General features: G+C 39.3%; 2 protein-coding genes across 4 annotated transcripts in view; one reads left to right on the plus strand and one right to left on the minus strand.

Annotated features, from left to right (window-relative positions):
• The window catches only part of cacng6b (calcium channel, voltage-dependent, gamma subunit 6b), a 30,192-nt gene extending 29,146 nt beyond the window's left edge, over positions 1-1,046 (plus strand). For all 3 annotated transcript variants that reach the window (XR_004561839.1, XR_004561840.1, XR_004561838.1), the window contains one exon: positions 1,036-1,046. The gene's annotated coding sequence lies outside the window, so the exon portion shown is untranslated. The remainder of the gene's footprint in view (positions 1-1,035) is intronic.
• Positions 1,047-9,315: 8,269 nt separating this feature from the next.
• cacng8b (calcium channel, voltage-dependent, gamma subunit 8b) overlaps positions 9,316-12,104 on the minus strand; it is a 58,350-nt gene continuing 55,561 nt past the window's right edge. The window contains 2 exon segments of the mRNA XM_034174613.1: positions 9,316-10,421; positions 10,424-10,927. Of these exon segments, the coding sequence (XP_034030504.1) occupies positions 10,123-10,421; positions 10,424-10,927 (803 nt within the window). The 3' untranslated portion in view covers positions 9,316-10,122.

Below are 12,104 nucleotides of genomic sequence, written 5' to 3' on the forward strand. Positions count from 1 at the left end.
CTGGGGAGAGCTGACATTTGCTGTTGGTATGCTTATGTACTTCTAGGTAAGCGGCGGTGCCCACCACTGATTTTGAGTAGGATTTCCAACCAAATATGTAGCTGCGACTCTGTTAAATTAAATTAAACCTAGAAGCATCAGAGAGTGCAAACCTCTGCCAAGGCCATGGGGTCACTGACGCCATAACATCTACATGCCATGGAATCATTGAACCTAAAAAAGTCTAACAATGATGTTTGCTCAGTAGTAAAAAAAAGTTTCATCTGCTGTGACTGGATAGCATGTATCCTTAGTGCTTGACATTACAGTTTATTGCAACTTGCACCTTTCCCAGAAGCTACTGACATCTGAGCACTGATATTGATATTGCATGTGCTTATAGACAAAAACAAATAAGAGACAAAATTCAATTTATTATTCAAACTAAACTGCAAATATATGAATTTTTTAACATTTATGAAACACTTCTCTAAATAAATAACAGTAAATTCTGAAATAGAACTATTTTTTAAGTGTTGCATGTGCTACACAAGGCCATAGGGTCACTGACCCTAAAGAGATTCCCTCCTTGGCACAGTGATCTATTCAACAATTCAGTGTTACAACCAAAACTATGATACATACACTTTTCTTTCCTTTATATTTGACATCCTTGACCATGAAAACATACCACTAGAACTTGGAATCACTTTTATGTCTTTATTAGTTCAAACGTTATTGTATAAAAACGATTTTTTCAGTAATGGCAGTTTTCTTCAGGATCTAGCTCCATAACATTTGAAGCTACATCAAATCTGATGCACCGTTACTGAATCAGTACAGATTCAGCTACAATTTGGTGTTAGTTGTGCATCTCTAGCTTCATTTGTCACCTCACACTGACACATTTTCTATTTTCCCTATATTTTGCATAGTCTGGATCGCCAGATCCGGAATCCGTATTCCGACTCATCACCAAACTTTGTTGTTTGATAGAACATTTGACTATGTTACACCCCAATTTTTTTCAAGCCTTTCTGCCTTGTTTTTGTGGAGTTAGAAACTAGAATGTCAAAATTCCCCCTATCCCACAATGGTGAAGAATCCTTTAAAAAATTCCTGGATCTGGATCGTGATCCGGATCACCACTAAAATTTAATCACTTGTTCCTCTTGTCATTTCCAACCATTCCACAAAATTTCAATCAAAATCCGTTCAAAACGTTTTTGAGTTATCCTGCTGACAAACAGACAGACAGACAAACAAACAAACAAACAACTCGACCGAAAAACATAACCTCCTTGGCGGAGGTAATTATAATGCATGGATAATCTTTGCTTGAGTTGGGACTAAGTATATTTCTTGGATGGAAATCCTGCCCAAAGCTGAACTGAGTTCATTCAATGAGTCAGTTATTTGTTAGATAAGAGATGTCCCGAAAGTTACACCCAGTCCACTTACACACATGCACATGTTTAAGTAGTTCTACTGAAAGTGGATGAGAACAAGTATTTTTACTGTAGAAAAGGGCTTCACAGAATTTTTTAATCTTGTCGATTTATCATTTGGTATTCATCAGTATGTGCACACACAAATCTGCAAGAATAAGAACTGTGAAGCTTAAAACAGCTTGTGAAGTTAACTTTATATCTACATCTTTAAATGTAGTTTCATGCTAATGAGGTTACTTTAAAAATTATTTCTAACACAATTATTGATTTCTTGTTAAAATATATAATCAGTAAATTAAACCAATTATCAATCAATCAATCAATCAATCAATCAATCAATCAATCAATTTTATTTATATAGCGCCAAATCACAACAAACAGTTGCCCCAAGGCGCTTTATATTGTAAGGCAAGGCCATACAATAATTACGTAAAAACCCCAACGGTCAAAACGACCCCCTGTGAGCAAGTACTTGGCGACAGTGGGAAGGAAAACTCCCTTTTAACAGGAAGAAACCTCTAGCAGAACCAGGCTCAGGGAGGGGCAGTCTTCTGCTGGGACTGGTTAGGGCTGAGGGAGAGAACAAGGAAAAGACATGCTGTGGAGGGGAGCAGAGATCAATCACTAATGATTAAATGCAGAGTGGTGCATACAGAGCAAAAAGAGAAAGAAACACTCAGTGCATCATGGGAACCCACCAGCAGTCTAAGATTTGTGGGGCCAAGTACAATAACTTCAGTTTTATCTGAGTTTAAAAGCAGGAAATTAGAGGTCATCCATGTCTTTCTGTCTGTAAGACAATCCTGCAGTTTAGCTAATTGGTGTGTGTCCTCTGGCTTCATGGATAGATAAAGCTGGGTATCATCTGCGTAACAATGAAAATTTAAGCAATGCCGTCTAATAATACTGCCTAAGGGAAGCATGTATAAAGTGAATAAAATTGGTCCTAGCACAGAACCTTGTGGAACTCCATAATTAACCTTAGTCTGTGAAGAAGATTCCCCATTTACATGAACAAATTGTAATCTATTAGATAAATATGATTCAAACCACTGCAGCGCAGTGCCTTTAATACCTATGGCATGCTCTAATCTCTGTAATAAAATTTTATGGTCAACAGTATCAAAAGCAGCACTGAGGTCTAACAGAACAAGCACAGAGATGAGTCCACTGTCTAAGGCCATAAGAAGATCATTTCTGTACTATGATGGATTCTAAAACCTGACTGAAACTCTTCAAATAGAGCATTCCTCTGCAGATGATCAGTTAGCTGTTTTACAACTACCCTTTCAAGAATTTTTGAGAGAAAAGGAAGGTTGGGGATTGGTCTATAATTAGCTAAGATAGCTGGGTCAAGTGATGGCTTTTTAAGTAATGGTTTAATTACTGCCACCTTAAAAGCCCGTGGTACATAGCCAACTAATAAAGATAGATTGATCATATTTAAGACCGAAGCATTAAATAATGGTAGGGCTTCCTTGAGTAGCCTGGTAGGAATGGGGTCTAATAGACATGTTGATGGTTTGGATGAAGTAACTAATGAAAATAACTCAGACAGAACAATCTGAGAGAAAGAGTCTAACCAAATACCGGCATCACTGAAAGCAGCCAAAGATAACGATACGTCTTTGGGATGGTTATGAGTAATTTTTTCTCTAATAGTTAAAATTTTTTTTTTATGACATTATGACATTTACAAATTATGACAACACTTTTGGATTATCTCACCATGCAACCCCCAAAATGGATTATTTTGTCAAAGGTGACATTAACATGGATTTAACAAATGTGTGAACAAAATCTAAGAGAAATAAAATGTGTGATTTGATTCAACTCATCAAACGTGAGCAAAAACAAAAGAGTTGCATGTATATTTTTGTTGAGTCTATTTCTTTATTAATTTTGTTCTTTGCTTATTAATTGAGTTGATTGTTATTATTTAGAACTACCACCAGAAAATAGTTCAGTTTTGTTCTCCAAACACACTGTTTGAGACACTCAGTGGCCAAGTGTTGAAATTGTCTATTAATTGTGTTAACTGGAGTCAGAATATTGGAACATGTTTTTATTATGATGTTTTAAAAATGCCAGCTTCACATATTCATCTTAGTGTGAAACTGGGGATATTGCTTAAACATAAAAGAAATTTTGATTTAGGCATTTTTAAATTTTAGTTTTAAGCTAATGTATCTGAGGTGGAACCTTTAAAAGCTATTTGACTACAGGATATGCATTTAATTTTCTACAAGTCTAAAAAAAATCACGTATTATGTCTGAAGATGGCTAAATAAATCAAACATTGTAGCAATAATTATAGTGAATAAATAAATAAATGAGTAAATCATGAAAAAGACTGTATCAAAAATGCAAGATGATCAAATTATAACATCTTTATCAAACACCTCTGCTGACAAGACCTTTTGTAAAGTCTAAGTTATTGCTATAATGTCCAAATATGGAAAACCACAGTTCATAATAACACTGTAATAAAGCATTTAGAATAACAATGTCTGTGTGGCAGGTGCTATAATTTGCTCTGGGACTCTTATCATTGCTCCTTGACTCTCTCGTTTCCTCACTGTAACGATATCTCGATTACAAGAAGTATGATAATAGCAGTGATATCTAATCCTCACACCCAAGGGTCTATAAGGAAATATTTAGGACCCTTATCATGATGGAATGCTGCTTTCTGCTTTCCAAGTGCATCTGCAGCCAACTCTCATCTCTGAAGACAGTCCACCTCCTTGGACTTGTTCCCACTAGTCAGCCCCCACCTGCTCAGTGGGTGAACAAAGTAATTTTATAATTGCTACCACAAAAAAAAAAAAAAAAAAAAGAAGCATGAGATACCAGATGTCAGTGTAATTTATAAATAAATAAAGTGACAGTCAATGGAAAGTATACTAAATTGACTTTCAATTGCTTTTGTCATTATCCTGCTTAACAAATACAGCCCATCTGGCGCTCCCCATATATTTGCAAATATTATGTGCTTCAGGTTTGACAAAAAAGGTCAGACACTTTGAGGATCACAGCATGTAAAAGACCTCAAGGAGCTACTAAAAGAAATATTTGCTCCCTGATAAAGACCGCTGGCTGTTACAGCTCCATGCTACCAGACTGCTGTCAGACCCCAATTTTATTTTATGAAACTATCAGTATGTTGGTATTTCCCTGAACATATCAATAATACAAATTGCTCAAACTGCAAGTGTTTTTAAAACCAGTGTTGACTTTTAATGACGCCTTAGAGCATGTTCTTGTGCTGTGTGTTGTTATATCCACTACACTATGGAACCACCTTGGGTCCTGAATGGCAAGCACCCAATTAGCTGTTCAAGTAACAGTCATTTCAGGGTTTATTCAAATATACTCAGAAGACACCTAGTACCCAAGACATGTTGTTCTCATTTTTAGCATCCACGTCTTACAACAGTACAGTGTAACAGGAAGGAGCAGGACTATAAAGACTTGGACCTTTGTTTTCTAACAAAATATGAGCATTGCGAAACACCACTGTCCAGAACCTCACAATGTCATCAGCTCTGCTCAGGTGTCTCTTGATCTCAAAAGTAGAGGAGGAGGATATTCACAAACCCAGACACTCTGATTCCTCACTCAACCTCTCAAGTGTTGCAGTCAGGATATCCATTGATTCAGCAAACATCACAGCATCATCTGCGAAGAAAAGGTCAGTAAACCTTTTCTCGCCAACAAAGCACCTAAGCTACTGCTTTCAAGATCCTTGCCCAATGTAAGGTGTATTCTGATAACTTTAGGAAAGAAAAAGAAGAGCAAGATACTTGGGATATAAGTTAATTTCCCAATCTTTTTGTATGAGTTCAAAGGACACTGACCGTACCTTACTTTTTATGGGTCTATTCTGTGTCAGTACTAAAAAAAAGGCTCCTAGTGTGTTTAGCCTTCAACGTGCAATGACTTGAAACTATATCATCACAGATCCAAGATATTTTGGATATAAATTAAACATACAACCCTCTCATGGGAGATCAGAGGATGCTACCCTTGACTTATTCTGTCTTGGTCAAATCCAGCTCACCACATAAAATAAGGCTTTGGCCCATGATTACTCAACACTATCTCATTGCAAACCCATGACATTTGGAATACTAATTCGTATAACAACCGTCTCACATGAGCACTGATGACCTACTTTTTATGGGTCAAACTGCAGTCCAGGAGAGGTCTCTTGCTTTTGTAAGTTTAGACAAATGCACATGCACAGCACGTGCCAATAATAAACTGCATTTATTACCTTCCCAAGTGGCTATTGTGATGGCCGTGCCATGGGAATATGGCTGTCCTCTCACAACATAGGTCAAGTCAAGGTCATAGGTCAAAGTTCAATGTGAAAACCGATATCATGAATATGTTATGGAGTTCCACAAGGTTCTGTGCTAGGACCAATTTTATTCACTTTATACATGCTTCCCTTAGGCAGTATTATTAGACGGTATTGCTTAAATTTTCATTGTTACGCAGATGATACCCAGCTTTATCTATCCATGAAGCCAGAGGACACACACCAATTAGCTAAACTGCAGGATTGTCTTACAGACATAAAGACATGGATGACCTCTAATTTCCTGCTTTTAAACTCAGATAAAACTGACGTTATTGTACTTGGCCCCACAAATCTTAGAAACATGGTGTCTAACCAGATCCTTACTCTGGATGGCATTACCCTGGCCTCTAGTAATACTGTGAGAAATCTTGGAGTCATTTTTGATCAGGATATGTCATTCAAAGCGCATATTAAACAAATATGTAGGACTGCTTTTTTGCATTTACGCAATATCTCTAAAATCAGAAAGGTCTTGTCTCAGAGTGATGCTGAAAAACTAATTCATGCATTTATTTCCTCTAGGCTGGACTATTGTAATTCATTATTATCAGGTTGTCCTAAAAGTTCCCTAAAAAGCCTTCAGTTAATTCAAAATGCTGCAGCTAGAGTACTGACGGGGACTAGAAGGAGAGAGCATATCTCACCCATATTGGCCTCTCTTCATTGGCTTCCTGTTAATTCTAGAATAGAATTTAAAATTCTTCTTCTTACTTATAAGGTTTTGAATAATCAGGTCCCATCGTATCTTAGGGACCTCGTAGTACCAATCACCCCAATAGAGCGCTTCGCTCTCAGACTGCAGGCTTACTTGTAGTTCCTAGGGTTTGTAAGAGTAGAATGGGAGGCAGAGCCTTCAGCTTTCAGGCTCCTCTCCTGTGGAACCAGCTCCCAATTCAGATCAGGGAGACAGACACCCTCTCTACTTTTAAGATTAGGCTTAAAACTTTCCTTTTTGCTAAAGCTTATAGTTAGGGCTGGATCAGGTGACCCTGAACCATCCCTTAGTTATGCTGCTATAGACGTAGACTGCTGGGGGGTTCCCATGATGCACTGTTTCTTTCTCTTTTTGCTCTGTATGCACCACTCTGCATTTAATCATTAGTGATCGATCTCTGCTCCCCTCCACAGCATGTCTTTTTCCTGGTTCTCTCCCTCAGCCCCAACCAGTCCCAGCAGAAGACTGCCCCTCCCTGAGCCTGGTTCTGCTGGAGGTTTCGTCCTGTTAAAACGGAGTTTTTCCTTCCCACTGTAGCCAAGTGCTTGCTCACAGGGGGTCGTTTTGACCGTTGGGGTTTTACATAATTATTGTATGGCCTTGCCTTACAATATAAAGCGCCTTGGGGCAACTGTTTGTTGTGATTTGGCGCTATATAAAAAAATTGATTGATTGATTGATTGATGTTAAAATAATTTGATGCATTAATATCTCAGGAACAGGCAAGTTGTATATGGATCTAGAGCTCTATATAGTAGCTGTAGATAAATCTCTAAATCTAGATATCTAGATCTAGAGAGCTCTCTCTCTCTCTCTCTCTCTCTCTATGTATATATATATATAGTTATAGTATCAGACATCTGATCGTACTTTCTCGCTAAGTCAAAAAGTTAGCTGGCAGTGGCAAGACACTGCAATCATCTAAATGCCTTGCTCTACTTCATACATTGTATTGTACTTAATAACACAATGTGTTCACGTGTTTTGTTGATTGTTAGGGCAATGGTTAGCTTTAATTCACAAACATTCACAAAGGTTTGATAAGTATCTCTGCTGGTAGGGAAAGTCCATGTCCATGTGCTTTGCATGCAGTATACAAATAATAAATGTTTATGAGTGTAATGTAAGAATATGTTCCATTTTTGAAATCATGCAAATATTATTACCATTGCACAAATGGAAAACATTCATTATTTGTTTTATATGACACTTAAATAGATAATAGTCAAGGCAAAGTCCATAGGCTATAGATAGCTTCTTAGTAACATTGATGCATTTTTATGCAAAGGTAGTGTAGTCTTTCAGTGAGGTGAAATGTGTGGAACCAAAATTTGTGGTAAATTGAACCAAATTGTGCAATAAATAACATAAATTATGCAATGGAAGAGTTTGCTGTGCAATGGGACAAATCAATGCCACATGACATATACAGTAATCCACCAATCAAATAACATGGATCTATTTAGGTATTTTATAAATGGATACCTTTTAACTATGTGCATATGAGGAGGGGGTGGGACTTCTGAGAGTGTTGAGTTGTTGTATTTATTGGAGGGTGGGAAGAGGGGGTGAGTCTGACTGTGGTGGACTTAGATTTGTTTCGTGGATGAATAGTGTGATTTTTTTTTGTTTGTCTCTCCTTTAACAAATATGTCCATCTTAAGTATTCCATCAAAACTTGCTCATGTAAATCTTCTTTACACTGCAAACAGCAGAGCTTTACTAGATATTTATAGTTTCTGCAAGAAATCAATTCATTCAGTTTGTTTCTGACTCTCCCTTCAATGACTCTGCTTACTCCAAGTGGGGCCGGACGCTTGTTCGGGAACAAGTATTTCAGACAAAACAGGAGGTGCATTGTGTATCTTATATGGTTATTTTCCATCTCTGAGATAATTAAATAAAAGAAACAAAAGACATCAGTCGGTGATTATATCCGTTCATCATTTTTATAAACTTCGTGCAATACAGTTTTTAAGTTTATCACACATTTAGATAAACCATAATTTTCTCTAGATATATCTATTCTCAACTACATACTATTCATATGGCCCACATAAATGCTATCTGTGTGCAGTTTTATTAGAATATTGTCTTTTAAATTCAAATAAAAGAAAATGTATAGAATCTGGAAGCATCTGGTAGTTTTCTTTCTTCATTATATAATGTAGCAAGGTGTCCATTGATCAACCTGGATCAGCAGTCACTCAGAACAGCTTAAAGAGGAGAGTGGGGACGTTTACACGTGTGTACATTCTCATCAACTTCAGCAGGTCAAAGTTCAGGAGTCAGCAGTCAACGGAGAAGCACAGTGAAAAGTATCTTTGGGGAAGGTTAAGGGTCGTTCGTCTCTGTGGAAACTCTTCTTATTGGTCATGTAACATAGGAGGGTAACACTAACTGTGTGACCAGGACAGAGGCCAATTATGGTGGAAGAGGGTGAGTCCAAGCAGTACACAGCAAATAAAACACTTCACCCAAACTCTCGCTGCCCAAAAATGGACACCAACACGAACAGTGGTCCCAAAAATGGTTTACAAATATGTTATATTTATCTTTTCAAAGGTTTTGTGTCATTTAATCCCTCTTAGCTCACATATACACACACACTGTATATTTATTTTTTGCCTCAGAAAATAAATTGCAAGTCTCATTTTGGGTTGCTTGGTAGAAAAGAAATGATTTATGTTATGTATATTCCTGCTCAGGCAGCAACCTTTACCTGATTCTGTACAAATGAGTTATATATCTTTTTTTTTCTGTTTCCTCCAGGCAGAGGTTTCTGTTAATGCCCAAGAACATTTTTTTTTTTTTTTACATGACTATAGCTACAAGTACAAGTGCAAACACTGATCAGAATGGAAATAAGACAGAAGCCCACATAAAGACTCGTAACACTGAAGTTGGTCAGTTATCTCAGTCATTCACATTGTTGTTGCACTTGTTTAGGTATCAGTATTGGAAGACAATGTACAGTATTCACATCTGACTCAATGTCATAAACCAAAAAGTGCACATATTATGGGCATTATAAAACAAACAAACAAACCAATACAGGCTTTCAGTCTCCTACATATTGTGAAAACACTCATGCTGGACACAGTAACAGCTCACTGACAGTTGCAGCGGCTCTGCACGGAAGAAATTCACAGTAACGTCTAAAATTGGACAAAATAAAATGAAAATTACATTTTCATTCCAAACTATAGTGCTGCAAACACAGGTACCATGTAATAACACTGAGAATAATCACAACAACAATTTACACCAACAACGCTCCGGCTGAATTAGTGGTAATATTGCACCAAAAAAAGTGAAACATTTTTATAGTAGCCCAAGGTTAATTGCGTTTGATCATTAACAAAATAAATCATTTTTAGCACATTAAAATATCAAAATAATTTTTTTTTTTTACTGTGACAGTTCATTGTTGTTGTTATCATTCTGTTATTACTCGTCTTCTTTTTGTTATGTGACAGTGGGTAGATAACAGCGACTGTGGAGGGAGAGATGTAGCATTTCATTTCTATCCAACACTGCTCCCTCTTTTATCTCTACTCAACCCCTCACACTTCCTTACTCCTCGTCACCTCCCCCATACCTTCTCCCTACACGGGTGTTGTCTTCCTATTGAGGGTGTTAGAGTTACTCTCTCTGTCTCCCTTCAGCCGGTCCAGGGTCCCCATCCCTCGATCCCTGTCTACTGTGGACGTGGTAAAAGGTGGCGGGCCGGAACCCACTGAGTTGGGTATCGGTGCATTAGAGTTGGAAGAATTTGAGGGGTTGTGGGATTTCAGGGAGGGAAGTGTGCCGCTCATCATTCCTCCACCGCCTCCTCCTCCACTCCCATCCTTTGGGAAGCAGTTGTGGAGCTGATAGAGCGTAGCTCTGTCCACCGTTCCATACATGGTGGCAAACCTGCCAGTTTAGGGTCACGTGACAATGTGTAGAGGGAGATGTCGCCGCCGGCCAGGGCTGTGTGGGAGCGAGAGTGGGGGTTAGGCAACGTGGACACTGAGATCGGGCCCTGGGAAAGCAGTGCTGACGGGGGTAGACCGAAGTTCTTGCCCCCGCCTCCCCCGACAGGTGAAGGGTCTCGGGATCGGGAAGGGTCAGTGGAACGGGATGAGGAGCGGGACCGGCGACGGAAACGATAGCTGGGTAGTCGGAGCATGGCATGCGTAGTGCTCTTGAAAATGTCAGTGCGGGAGCGGCAGCGCAGCTCCTTGTTTTTCTCTATGTAGATGTTGACAGCCAGGACCCCCACCATCTCAGCCATGATGAAGGACAGCCCTCCAAAGTAAAAGGACCAGCCATACGAGTACTGCCACTTTTTATCTTCATCCTTCTTTGGGGAGATATCCCCCAGTGCAGCCGAGATGTACACAATAACACCGATTATGTTACTCAGACCTGAGAGAGCACAGGAAAACTGTAATGACACAACAGCTAAACAAACATATGAGGTCTATTAGAAAAGTATCCGACCTTATTATTTTTTTCAAAAACCATATGGATTTGAATCACGTGTGATTACATCAGACATGCTGAACCCTCATGGGCATGCGAGAGTTTTTTCACACCTGTCGGTTACGTCATTCGCCTGGTGGGCAGTCTTTGAGTGAGGAGTCGCCCACCCTCTCGTCGATTTTTTCATTGTTTAGGAATGGCTCAGAGACTGCTGCTTTGTTTGATAAATTTTTTTCAAAACTGTAAGGCACAACTGAGTGGACACCATTCGATAAATTCAGCTGGTTTTCGGTAAAAAATTTAACGGCTGATGAGAGATTTTGGTCTGGTAGTGTCGCCGTAAGGACGGCCCATGGCACCTGACGGCGATCTGCGCTTCGAGGCGGCAGCGTCTCGCCATTTCAAGTTGAAAACTTCCATATTTCAGGCTCTGTTGACCCAGTAAGTTGTCAGAGAACAGAGAACTTTCAGAAGAAGTGGGCATGAGGAGTTTATTCGGACATTCCATTGTTAACAGACATTTTGTAATGAAAGAACGTGCGGGCAGAGTCGCATGTCGGGCCAGACCCGACCGCGGGGGGTCGCGACAGGAAAAACACCTCCGTTGGAAACCTTAACGGGCAAGTTGGAACATGCCCAAGCTGTTAAACAATTTCTCAGTTACTCACTTGTTGAAAGCCATCAAAAGCCGCCTGAATTTTACAAATGGTTTTCAACACGGAGGTGTTTTTCCTGTCGCGGCGCACACAGATTCGCTGAGTCGTTTGCGCACACGTCTTTCATTAAAAAATGTCCTTAAACAGTGGAATGTCCGCATAAAGTCCTCATGCCGGCCTCTTCTGAATCTTCTCTGTTCTCTCACGACGTCCTGGGTGAATTAAGCCTTAAATTAGGATGTTTTCAGGTAGAAACAGGCCGATGACGGCGCCTGGAAGTGCTGCAGGACGTCCCGCTCTGTGGGAAGTCCTTACACCGACAGAAACACCCCATAATCTCTCATCAGCCGTTAAACTTTTCACCAAAAACCAGCTTAATTTCTCGAATAGTGTCCACTCGGATATTCCTCACAGGTCCAGAAAAATTTTTGATAAAGCAACGCGTGCCGTCTCGAGCAGCGTGT

The sequence above is a fragment of the Thalassophryne amazonica genome, chromosome 7 (genome assembly GCF_902500255.1).
Source record: "Thalassophryne amazonica chromosome 7, fThaAma1.1, whole genome shotgun sequence".
Classification (NCBI taxonomy): domain Eukaryota; kingdom Metazoa; phylum Chordata; class Actinopteri; order Batrachoidiformes; family Batrachoididae; genus Thalassophryne; species Thalassophryne amazonica.